We start from the raw sequence: 12,514 nt of genomic DNA on the forward strand, positions 1-12,514 counted from the left end.
GCTGAACATCCTCCTTTAGTAATCTTCTGGCATTTCTCCTAGCCTTTTGTGGGAACTGTGCCAGAAACTTCTTGATAACAAAGCTCATTATCTAGTCAGCCTGGCCAGGTCAGAGTTGGTTGGTTTCCATTAATAGTATATATAAAATTCAATTTGGCTAGAAAATATACTCCTTCTATGTAGAATCTCTTCAAAATCTCTACCTTGAAATATTCAAATTGTACGTAATACTTTCCTTAAGTCTCCTAGCACGTGGTCAGGTAGGGTCCATGGTCACAGATCTCATGTTTACAACTGCTTTTTCTCTGCATCCAGAGGACCCATGGCTTAGATTTCAATCAGAGTAAACAAGACTGGCTTTTTAAAAGGCTTAGAATCAAAATACTTTCTAAGGTTATCTGTTTATAAAATTTTGAGTGATCCATGCCCACCAGAAATGACAAAAATACCTTTTTTTTTTTTTTTTTTTGAGATGGAGTCTTGCTCTGTTGCCCAGGCTGGAGTGCAGTGGTGCGATATTGGCTCACTACAAGCTCCACCTCTTTGGTTCATGCCATTCTCCTGCCTCAGCCTCCTGAGTAGTTGGGACTACAGGCGCCCACCACAACACCCAGCTAATTTTTCTTTTTTGTACTTTTAGTAGAGACAAGGTTTCTACGTGTTAGCCAGGATGGTCTTGATCTCCTGACCTCGTGATCCGCCCACCTCGGGCTCCACCGTGCCTGGCCCATGCCCAGATAATTTTTTGTATTTTTAGTAGAGATGGAGTTTCACCATGTTAGCCAGGATGGTCTCGATCTCCTGACCTCGTGATCCGCCCGCCTCAGCCTCCCAAAGTGCTGGGATTACAGGCGTGAGCCACCGCCCCTGGCCGACAAAAATACTTTTAAAAGATATTTAAAGTAAAACTGAGAGTAAAATAAAGTTATTTTTCATAAGAATTTTACATACCAGTTTAATTGTGTTCACATCAGCTACAGGATTGGGCCTCTCGCAAGAGATGTCAATGTTACCCAGCAACACAGTTCAAGCCTATTAGGAATGTGGCAACTGCAACTACTGCCCACACAAACCGTTGGTAGCACTTTCATCCCCTCTTTCATAACCAGCAGCTAAACCTGTCAAAGATTCCCCCTTTTCTAAAAACTGCCACAGGTCAAAAATTAGGACTATATCAATTGCATTGTGCTACCTACTCTGTAGCAGAGAGGGAATTCCAATACTTAATCAGTGTACTTAAAGAAAAAAAAAGTCAGACAATAGTCTAGTACTCACCTTTTTCAGAAACACAAACTGAGAGTTTCTTAACACCATCAACCAGCACATTTTGTGTGATGCCATGTCCATCTTCTGAGTCGCTACCATCAAACTGAGCCTCTATAATGACATCAGGACTGTCATTATAGCTTTTCAGGGACTGTTGCAGGAGATGGTGTCCACAGAGCTCCTCGGGGATATCTGATTCATATGCAACTTCTGTTTCTTTGTCATTGTTCTCTGGTTTAACTACCTGAAGAAAATTTAAAAATTCTGCTAAATCACTGGGAGAAGAAAAAAAAGAGCAGATTTTTCTTTTCTAAGGAAGAAACTGCATATACAGAAGCTAATGATATTGGACACTAATCATGTAGTTCGAAAAAGGATCTTTACTTTCCAGAAGCACAGACCACCTAAAGCACATAATCACTCCAGCAAAGCCAGGTTGACAATCAGTTCTTCAGGATGCCCCAAATTAAGGCCTTATCCACTTCTCATATTTCTGATCTACATTTTCATCACCTCTCCCCAAAGGCCCTGAATACTAGAAGTAGTACCATGCTGCTTCATAAAGGCTCAATTAGGAACAATAGGAACAATTAGTAAGTTAGGGAATGATAAAAGAACTCAACAAAGTATGCCACAGTGTTCCCAAAGGAAACCACAAGAATACAAGATGAAGTGGAAAAAAACAAAATTAAGTGTGAACAAGAGTTTATAAAATGTTCTTATAAAAATATAAAGCTTTACTTCGGAGGCTAAGGTGGGAGGATCACTTGAGCCTGAGAGGCACAGGTTGCAGTGAGTCACGATTACACCCACTGCCCAGGCAACAAAGCAAGACCCTGTCTCCAAAAATAAAGCTTTAATTCCCCATTTTGTGGCCTGAAATCAATATATAAAGCACACACACTGATGGACATTTACACTACAATACTAATGAAGCAAGTAGAGGAAAAAAACCCAGGCCAGGCACAGTGACTTACACCTGTAATCTCAGAACTATGGGAGGCCAGGGCAGGAGGAGTTTAAGACCAGCCTGGGCAACATATTGAGACCCTGTCTCTACAAAAAATTTAAAAATCAACAAGGCATAGTGGAGGAAGGGGTGGGGGGAAGGGTGGGGGGAGGGGTGGGGGGGGCGCCTGTAGTCCTAGCTACTTGGGAGGCTGAAGTGGGAAGATTACTTGAGCCTAGGAGTTACAGTAAGCTATGATCACACCACAGCACTCCAGCCTGGACGACAAAGGGATATTCTATCTCTAAAATAAAATAAAATAAAATAAAAAACCAATCCAGATACTAATCCATTTTATGAGTTTGTCACATACAGCACTCTGATGTCTATGGGCACTATATTAAAATACACCAGGTGTTACTGAGTCACTGAAAAAAACTGTGACCCTACAGGTATATCTGCCCATCCACATTAGCAAAAAAGCAGCAGATTTTGTAGGTTCTGGATGTTACTTGAATACCACATCCTTTTTAAGAATCTATTTCTAGATGAGAAATATCTATGTTCAATTTAAATATATAATTAAAACTTAAATGCTCACATGTATATATATATAAATAAATGAATGAATTTGATCACTACTTGTAAACATTCCTTTTATTCTTTCAAACAAATGTTGGAATGCCCATCTCCTGCCAGGCACCATCATGAGTCCTACATCCTAGCAGGGTGACAAATGATGAACAATTTACTCATTCAACAAGTCATTATGGAGTCCCTTTCATGGTGCCAGAAACTGTTCTAGGTGTCAAGGGCAGAACAGTGAACACAATCAAAAGTCGACTAATGAGAAGCGCAATTAAATATATTGAAAGAATGAGAAAGCTGGTTAAGTAAATGAGAGAATAATGGAGAGGGTGTGGCTAGTTTATCAGTAGGGTGATTAGGAAATACTGCTTAGAGGAAGCACATTTGAGGAGAGACCTGAATGAAGTGAAAGAGCTCTAGCGGTTTCACCATGTTTATATTTGATAGGTCTAATGTTCTAATTAAAAGTAACACAAAGATCATGCTTAGTGAAAGATCTTCACCTTATACAAGGCAGAAAAAGTTATTAAATCTTTCCTAAAACATTTTAATACAGTAGGTTCAATTAACATAACCATCCCTAGACAATTAATATTATAATATTGACTCAGAAAACCAAAGTAAAATATTACAAAGATATTAACAATTAGAATAAAGGTAAGAATATATCCTCAGTTTGTAAAAATTGACTCCATAAAAATACAGTAACAGAAAAACTTGTAAACAACGCTTTATTTTTTTGAGCAAAATTGCACTCAAAACTTTTGAGCAAAAGTTTAATGAACTTTTTTAAAAACTTGTTTCCCAGTCCCTGAGTACATTTAATGAAATTTTCTTTTTTGCTGTGTTTTGACTCTTGTCTGATTCATACATTCATTTGTCCATTCACCTGTCCATGGGAAGTTAGAAACAGACACATCTCCCTCTCTTTAATACTACAAAAAAGTTCTACCGGCCAGCAATCTCCAAAAAGATTCCCTCAGGCCCCTTCCTGCAAGAGCTCAAGTGAGTGAAGCCACAGCTAGGGCACTGATACACAGGTTGAACATCCCTAATCTGAAAATCCAAAATGGTCCAAAATATGAAACTTTTTGAGTATCAATATGACACTCAAAAGATATGCTCAGTGGAGCATTTCAGATTTCAGATTTTAGGATTTAGGATGCTCAACTGGTATAATGTAAATATTCCAAAATCCAAAAAACATCCAAAACATAAAAAAACACTTCTGGTCCCAAGAAGGACCTTATTTTGGATAAGAATTCCTTATTCTGGAAAAGGAATACACAGCCTGTACAATTAAAAAACCAGCTCTCCCATCTGCACTTCTGCTTTACCACATAAGCCTTGTTTTCATAACTGACCCAAAGAAGATCATTCAAAAATAAGAAAATTTACTGACAAGTTATGGCAGAAAAAGAATTTGATATCACTTAAATCAACAAATTCATTCAATTTCCTTAAAAGTGCCTGGCAAATTCAGAAATATTTAGGAACATCTGCCCTGATCATCCTCAAATAACTAATACAACCTTGGGTACTGTCACAGCAGCCCAAGCACAGGCAGAAGGCACAGGTGTACACCCTACGTCTAAAGCATGGTAGCTACAGAACAATCTAGGGTCTAATGGTTTTTCCTGTATCATCCCCATACACACTTTACCTCAGAGAGAGTAGTTCTGGGCAAGAAAACAACTGTCATACTACAGTTGGACTAGCAGGTAAAAGGTAGTCTCCTGGAAAGACATTATGGGCCTGGCACAGTGGCTCACATCTGTAGTCCCAGCACTTTGGGAGGACAAGGCAGGCAGATCACTTGAAGTCAGGAGTTCAAGATCAGCCTGGCCAACATGGTGAAACCCTGTCTCTACTAAAAATACAAAAATTAGCTGGGTGTGGTGGCAGCTGTAATATAAAATATAATGCCTGTAATCCCAGCTACTCAGGAGGCTCAGGCAAGAGTATCACTTGAGCTCAGGGGGCAGAGGCTGCAGTGAGCTGAGATCACACCACTGCACTCCAGCCTGGGCAACAGAGTGAGACTCTGTCTCAAGAAAAAGAAAAAAAGGAAGACATTATGCAAAGAGCTCAGGCCTTTAGTTTCTATTATGTATTTATTTCTGCCACTAATGGTTCCACAAAGGATTTGGGTCCCATCAACCATGGAGAAAATATGATAGGTACCAAAATACTGACTTTGTTATACAATCTGCAGGCTGAACTTTCTCACAGTGAAAAGTCTTTCTCTGCATGTATGTATTATGTGTGGGAGGGTATAAATTGTAATCAGCATGATTCTGCCTGCCTACTTAATAATCATGTTTTGGCTCATGCATACAAAGTTTAAGAAGAGAATGGGAAGAGAAGGTGACATGGTTTGGCTGTGCCCCCACCCAAATCTCATCTTGAATTGTAGCTCCCACAATTCCCACATGTCATGGGAGGCACCAGATGGGAGGTAATTGAATCATAGAGGGTGGGTCTTTCCTGGGCTGTTCTCATGACAGTGAATAAGTCTCACGTGATCTGATGGTTTTATAAAGGGGAGTTTCCCTGAACAAGTTCTCTTCCCTTGTAGGCCGCCATGTAAAACATGGCTTTTACCTTCTGCCATGACTGGAAGGCCTCCCCAGCCACGTGGAGATGTGAATCCATTAACCTCTTCCTTTTGTAAATTGCCCAGTCTTGGGTATGTCTTTATCAACAGCATGAAAATGGACTAATACAGAAGATCAGTAGAAAGCAATAACCAGAGTACAGCAAGCTTAACTGTAGAGCATATTCAAAAACTAATCTACATCCGACTTTGTGATAATCTTTACGGTTTATCCTGAAGAATTAGTGTTGTAGGGACTAAATTCACTTTTGAGTTACTAAACCAAAAAATGCTATAAGGCAGCAGTCCCCAACCTTTTCAGTGCCAGGGACTGGTTTTGTGGAAGACAATTTTTCCACAGACCAGAGGTAGGGGGGTGTTACAGGATGAAATTGCTTCATCTCAGACCAGCAAGCATTAGATTCTCATAAGGAGCATGCAACCTAAATCTCTCGCATGCACAGTTCACAATAGAGTTCATGCTCCTATGAGAATCTAACGCCCCTGCCGATCTGACAGGAAGCAGAGCTCAGGCAGTAATGCTCGCTTGCCCACTGCTCACCTCCTGCTGTGTGGTCCAGTTCCTAATAGGCCACAGACCAGTACCAGTCCATGGTCCAGGGGTTGGAGACCCCTGAGGTAATAGGACTTAATAAATTAAGTCATTCAAAACTGTGCAATTAAAATATAAATTAACATGTTACTTCTTTAAAGCATTTTATTCTATGTTATTATCCTAAGACACATAAGAAAATAACAAAAGGTATGGGGGAAAAAGATCATCATGAGATCACAGGACTCAAAACCTGTGTACTCTCTAATCATTCCATATCGCATACTGGTTAAAAGTAAGGGTGTGAGGCCAGGCGCGGTGGCTCATGCTTGCAATCCCAGAATTTTGGGAGGATCAGGAGGGCGGATCACCTGAGGTCAAGAGTTCGAGACCAGCCTGGTCAACGTAGCGAAACCCTATCTCTACTAAAAATACAAAAATTAGCCAGGCATGGTGGCATGTGCCTGTAGTCCCAGCTACTTGGGAAGGCTGAGGCAGGAGAATAACTTGAACCCGGAGGGAAAGGTTGCAGTGAGCCAAGACTGCGCCACTGCACTCCAGCCTGGGCGACAGAGCAAGACTCCATCTCAAAAAAAAAAAAAAGGGGGGGGTGTGGGACCCCTTAGAGAAATGGCTAATTCAAATCTGGAACAGGAAATGGACAAGACAACCCTGGAACCTCCTGTCATACTGGGAAAACAAGACCGCAATCAATGGCTACTAGTGTCTTGTCTAAAAGACACAGGAAGTATAATAAAGGGGCTTTCTCTGGTTAACTATGGAGAATTCTATGCATTTATTCTCCCTGGCTTGTACAAACTGTACCTCAAGGTAACCAAGTAATTGATGAGGTAAAGGTTTTCTTTATACAAGTGTTTCAGCTAATTAAATTAAGAAGGAAAAAAAAGGCTTTCGGTACTGCCATTTTGCCATCCCTACTGAATAACGGACTCAGGTAATGATCATCAATGGTTGCTAAAACCAGTAAGTCATAAGCTGATGGAGAGGGAGTTTTATAACGGATGAACGTTTTATAATGGATGGAACAGAGAGGTAATAATAATGGATGGATGTTTTATAATGGATGGACCACAGAGGCAATACTGAACCTACTGATAAATAGGCATATTATAAAAAGAGAAAGAACCAAAGTGCTTCCTGATTCACTATATCAGGAAGTACACATCTCCACCTACAAAGTATTTTTTCCCCAAAAATTAAACCTGATCTAATATAGGAAATGGAACAGAGGAACATGTTAAACAACATTACCATGCACACTCAATCACATTCAGAATGTGAGAAAATCTATAGGACAAATCAATCAGTTTTGCCAACAAATAAATTGCAAGAAAAAAGGGTAAGCCTATAGATTAAAATAATTGTTACATATCAACAAAAGGCAATTGTGTAGGCTTTATTTGAATCCTGATTCTAACCAACCAACTATATATATATATATATATATATATTTTTTTTTTTTTTTTGAGACAGAGTTGCACTTCATTACCTACACTTAAGTGCAGCAGCACTATCTCAGCTCACTGCAACCTCTGCCTCCCAAGCTCAAGAGATCCTCCCACTTCAGCCTCCCAAGTAGTTGGGACTACAGGCACACGCCACCATGCCTGGCTAATTTTTGTATTTTTTGTAGAGATGGGGTTTCATCATGTTGCCCAGGCTGGTCTTGAACTCCTGAGCTCGAGCAATCCACCCACCTTAGCCTCCCAAAGTGCTGAAATTACAGGTGTGAGCCACCATACCCAGTGCTGTATTTTTAAAAAAGAAAAGAAAGGTAAAAAAAGGAGGAGAGATAAAATCAGAGAAATGTAAATAGTGATTAGACAATGAATATCATTAATTCATTCTGACTGTTTTTCAAAAATCTCTAACTTTTGGAGACACCTGAAATATTTAGGGATGAAATGATAGATCCATCCATACTCACTTCTTAAGTGATTTCATGCAGTCTTTTGGCTTTAAGTCTCTCTCTACATGCTATGAACTCCCAAAGTTAAGTGCCTAGCTCAATCTTTCCCCTCATCTTCAGACTTATATTCAATTGCCTAGATGACATCTCAAACTAGAGAACCCCTGATCCCCACTAGAACCTGCTCCTCACCCAGCACAGCTCTCTCAGCAGATGACATCACCTTCCATCCAGTTCCTCCAGCCCTAAACCATAGCACTACCCTTGACTCTCTCCCTCTCATTCCCCACATTCAATCCATCAGAAGAGCCCAGTGGCCCTTCCTTTAAATGGATCTTCTTGCTATTTCCACTGTTACTACATAAACCCAAACAACCTTTATTGCCATGCTGAATTACTGCAATAATTGGTCTCTTGATTTCCATTTTGGACCAATAAAGTTAGAGTGATTCTTTTAAAACACAAATCAGTCATGTCATTCTCCCGACAGCTTTCCAACCTCCTTCTATTGCCATGCTACAAGACCTTATCTAGACATTTTTCTATCCTCATGCTCTACAATTTTCTATCCTCATGTTCTTCTCTTGCAAATGACACTCCAACTCCAGAGACTTCCTTGCAGTTCCTAGAATACTACAACCTTCCATCATAGGGCTTTTTCACTTGCTATCCTTCTATCTGGAAAGCTCTCTGCCTGGCTATTCATAGGGCCTGCCCTCTCATTTTGTTCAAGTCTCTGCTCAAATATCTGCCTGTCAAAGAAGCTTCCCTGATCACAGTAACTGAAACAGCCCCACTTTGCTATCATTTCTGCTCTTGGTAATCCCATAAATTATAACACATCTTAGTGGATTCCACTTCAGGTTGTACTGAATTTCAACTTCTTTGAAAATATTCTCGTATGTACTCATTCCATAGAGACTACTCTTTGAAGATAATTCTTCAGTCACTTCCAACTTAACACTGCTCATTGAATAAACAACAACTGAACAGTATTGCTAACATCCATCACCTTTTTAAGAGTCAAAGACATACAGATAAAAAGAATAAAAGAGTCCAGAAATAAACACCCCTCTCATTTATAAGTAGTTGATATTCAACAATAATTTTTTTTTTTTTTTGAGACAGAGTCCTGCTCTGTCACCCAGGCTGGAGTGTATCTGCTTATCCAGCTTTATTTTCATTTGCACTTACCACTATAAGAAAGTATGTATCTCCTTATTTACTTTCTGTTTCCCCAACTAGAATATAGGTTTCATGAACACAGAGGTATCTATTCTATTCACTGCTGTATTCTGAGTTGAGAGCAGCATTTAATAGCCACTCAAATATATGCTAACAGAGTCAACAAATACGACAATTGATTAGAAAATGATTTGTTCAGAGTCTATCTTCCCTAATAAACTCCATGAAGTGCCCATGGCTAGGCCTGGCACACAGTAGTACCCAATTGTCTTTCAAATAAAGAACCAGAGACGGTACACTGTATCTAATATCTCCACATACCTAAAATCTATCCATCTTTTAAGACCTACTCCAAAAAGCATAAATTTTCTATAATCTAAAAATCCACCACATAATCTTCCCAGTTCCTCTCCATCCTCCTGCCTGCCCAGGCAAGAATAATTTCTCTTTCTTTGAAGTCCCAAAGCAGTTTATCTGTGCCTCTTCACCACTTCTCAATTTCTTTACTACATTAGTGTTATCTAAGCATACGATTTATCTCATCTGTAAAGACTATGTGGTCACTAATTATATACTACACATTTTTGCGTATTCTACAGAAATTTGCATAATTAACCTACGTACTCAATGTTTGATGAATAAATGGATAAACAGGTAGAAGAACAATAAAATGAACATAGGAGATTATCAAGATGCAAGAGCTTTCAGAAAAGTTCTCGAGCACAAATGTATGTGGGTCAGAAATTAGCAGCCTAATTTTTCTTGACTCTGTAAAGTAAGAGGTTTTCTTCCATGGGGTTGTCTTTGAAAGAGTTAAGAAGTCTAAATCAGTGGTTCTCAACTTTGAAAGTTAGCAGATCCCTCTGAGAATCAGAAGAAAGCAGTAAACCCTTCCTCCACAGTTGGGGGGAAAAAAGGGCATATTTACAAGCAGACAGAAAATACTCTAGGCCGGGCACAATGGCTCACGCCTATAATCCCAGCACTTTGGAAGGCCAAGGTGGGTAGATGACCTGAGGTCAGGAGTTTGAGACCAGCCTGGCCAACACAGCAAAACCCCATCTCTATTAAAAATACAAAAATTAGTCGGACATGGTGGCACACATCTGTAGTCTCAGCTACTCGGGAGGCTGAGGCAGGAGAATCACTTGAACCTGGGAGGTGGAGGGTGCAGTGAGCCAAGATTACACCACTGAACTCCAGCCTGGGTGACAAAGCGAGACTCCATCTCAAAAAAATAATGAAAGAGAGAGAGAGAGAGAGAAAGAAAGAAAGAGAAAGGAAGGAAGGAAGGAAGGAAGGAAGGAAGGAAGGAAGGAAGGAAGGAAGGAAGGAAGGAAGGAAGGAAGGAAGGAAGGAAGGAAGGGAAAGAAAAGAAAGAAAGAAAGAAAGAAAGAGAGAGAGGAGAGAGAGAGAGAGAGAGAGAAAGAGAGAGAGAGAGAGAAAGAAAGAGAGAGAAAGAAAGAAAGAAGAGAAAAGAAAGAAAGAAAATGCTCTATAAGAAAGTACAGTAAAGGGCCTGGTGCTAAAGGATACCAGTTCAGGCTGACCAATATTTTGGAGAACTCTGGGCTCAGAGTGAAAGAAGGGGCCCTGAGGATAGCGGATATATTACTGACATGGTTAACTGAGGACTTTTTAAATTCCTCTGGTTTCTCCATAGACCTGTGAGGGTGGGGCAGCGGACTGCACTTATTACCTGAGAGAATGCTGCAAATGGGATTATTTCTCCCTTGGAGATTTAGTCTAATCTCTGGAGGACAGGACAGAAAGAGATTAGTGAGAGAATCAAATCACTGGATCCTAAAGAACTTTTTCACTCTCAGTCTTTTTCCATGAACAGGGTGGGATGGGCATCACATAAAACCCTGCTGATAAAAATAAGCAGTGAAAATACAGACAGAGATCAACTGAGGAGTATTGATAAGAAATAAATGGCATTTGCAGCCACTAAAAATGCTCTAGAAATAGCACATTACAATACTTATTTTATTTGACCCACCCCCAACTCCCAAACACACACAGAGAAACTTGTGTCAGATACATCCTGAAGTTAGTTTTACCAAGGACAGATCTGTAATCTACCTCCTGTTTTCTTTTGGAAGGTAAAATTGGGCGCTAAGAGTGGTATGGCAGTGTACTGAAAGGAAAAAGTAAGCCTGTCTCCATCAGGCAGGATTCCCTATGCTCTGGAAGACAGAGAACAGCAACCTGGCCTCTACAGCAGGACCCATGGTGGGGCAGTGGGTAGGGGTGGAGGGCACCCAGAAATACCATGAGGGATGGGTGAAACTGAGGGGTAGCTATGAGAGGCTCACCACTTAAAGGAACAGACCTAAGCCCAGAATCCTAATTTCAGAGACACAGGAGAAGAGGAGGCATCCTTCTGGAAAAGTAGGCTGGGTGTAGCATGACATCAGCACTTTAAGAGGAACACAGGTCTTGTGTTGGCAGAGGAATGGCAAAATGCCTTGTAGCATCCTATTTCAAAGAGAAGAACATTTGCCGGGTCAGAGACACTGTGCAATACTGGGAGTGGGAAATAGCTAAGGAAGATATAATCTAAAAAGCTGGCAGAATTTTAGAAAACATGAGAAAATATGTTGGGAAATATGTTTTAAACATATATAAAAAACACTGCCATGAAAGAAAAATAATGATAAACTCAACTGTATTAAAAATTCTTTTTATTCTAAGATATAATAAAAGAAATTTTAAAAGGCAAGCCACAGAGGGGCTCATACCCAGAATATATAAAGAACTCCTATAGATCAATAAAAGACAAGTAATCCAATAGAAAAATGGAAGAAAAGGCCTAAAATACTTCACAAAATAGAGATGTCAAGCAATAAAGATGAAAAGGTGGTCTGCCTTATTAGTCAGAGAAATGCAAATTAAAGCCACAATGAGATATCACTGCAAACCCACAGATGGGCAAAACCCAAAAATCCTGATAATACAAAACGCTAGCAAAAACACAAAGCAGTACATATCTAGTGTGAATGTAAACTGGTCCAGCCCTTTGTAGTAGAAATCGGGACTACGAGGGAAAGTAGAAAGCAGATCCACTGGATTCTGGAGCCCTGGCTTATTCCACTACACTGTCCTGTCTCCTTCAGGATTCTGACAGGTGCACACGAAAAAGAAGTATCTAAGCTGAGAAAGAACATATGGAAAAGCAAAGATAACAGAAAATGCAAATTCTCCTTTAGGAATGGCAAATAATCATGAAAATATAAAATAAGAGTGAGAAAGGAAGATCAAGATGTCAAGAGCCCTAAGTGCCAACTTAATGAGTTGGGCCTTTACTGTCAAGTCAGTGAAGTGGGAAAGCAGAGTGGAGTGGTTCACAGCACAATCTCTAAGGACAATACAACTGGCTTGAGTCATGGCTCTGCACTTACCCGCAACGTCACCGTGGAAAAGTTATTTAGTTTCTTTGAATCT

General features: G+C 40.0%; 1 protein-coding gene across 4 annotated transcripts in view; it reads right to left on the reverse strand.

Moving 5' to 3' along the window:
* The window catches only part of DIS3L2 (DIS3 like 3'-5' exoribonuclease 2), a 373,789-nt gene that overhangs the window by 242,838 nt on the left and 118,437 nt on the right, over positions 1-12,514 (reverse strand). For all 4 annotated transcript variants that reach the window (XM_033229839.1, XM_033229837.1, XM_033229838.1 and 1 more), the window contains exon 6: positions 1,276-1,510. In XM_033229839.1, coding sequence (XP_033085730.1) covers positions 1,276-1,510 — 235 coding nt within the window. The remainder of the gene's footprint in view (positions 1-1,275; positions 1,511-12,514) is intronic.

This window comes from Trachypithecus francoisi, unplaced genomic scaffold, assembly GCF_009764315.1.
Source record: "Trachypithecus francoisi isolate TF-2019V2 unplaced genomic scaffold, Tfra_2.0 Lachesis_group13, whole genome shotgun sequence".
Taxonomy (NCBI): Eukaryota; Metazoa; Chordata; class Mammalia; order Primates; family Cercopithecidae; genus Trachypithecus; species Trachypithecus francoisi.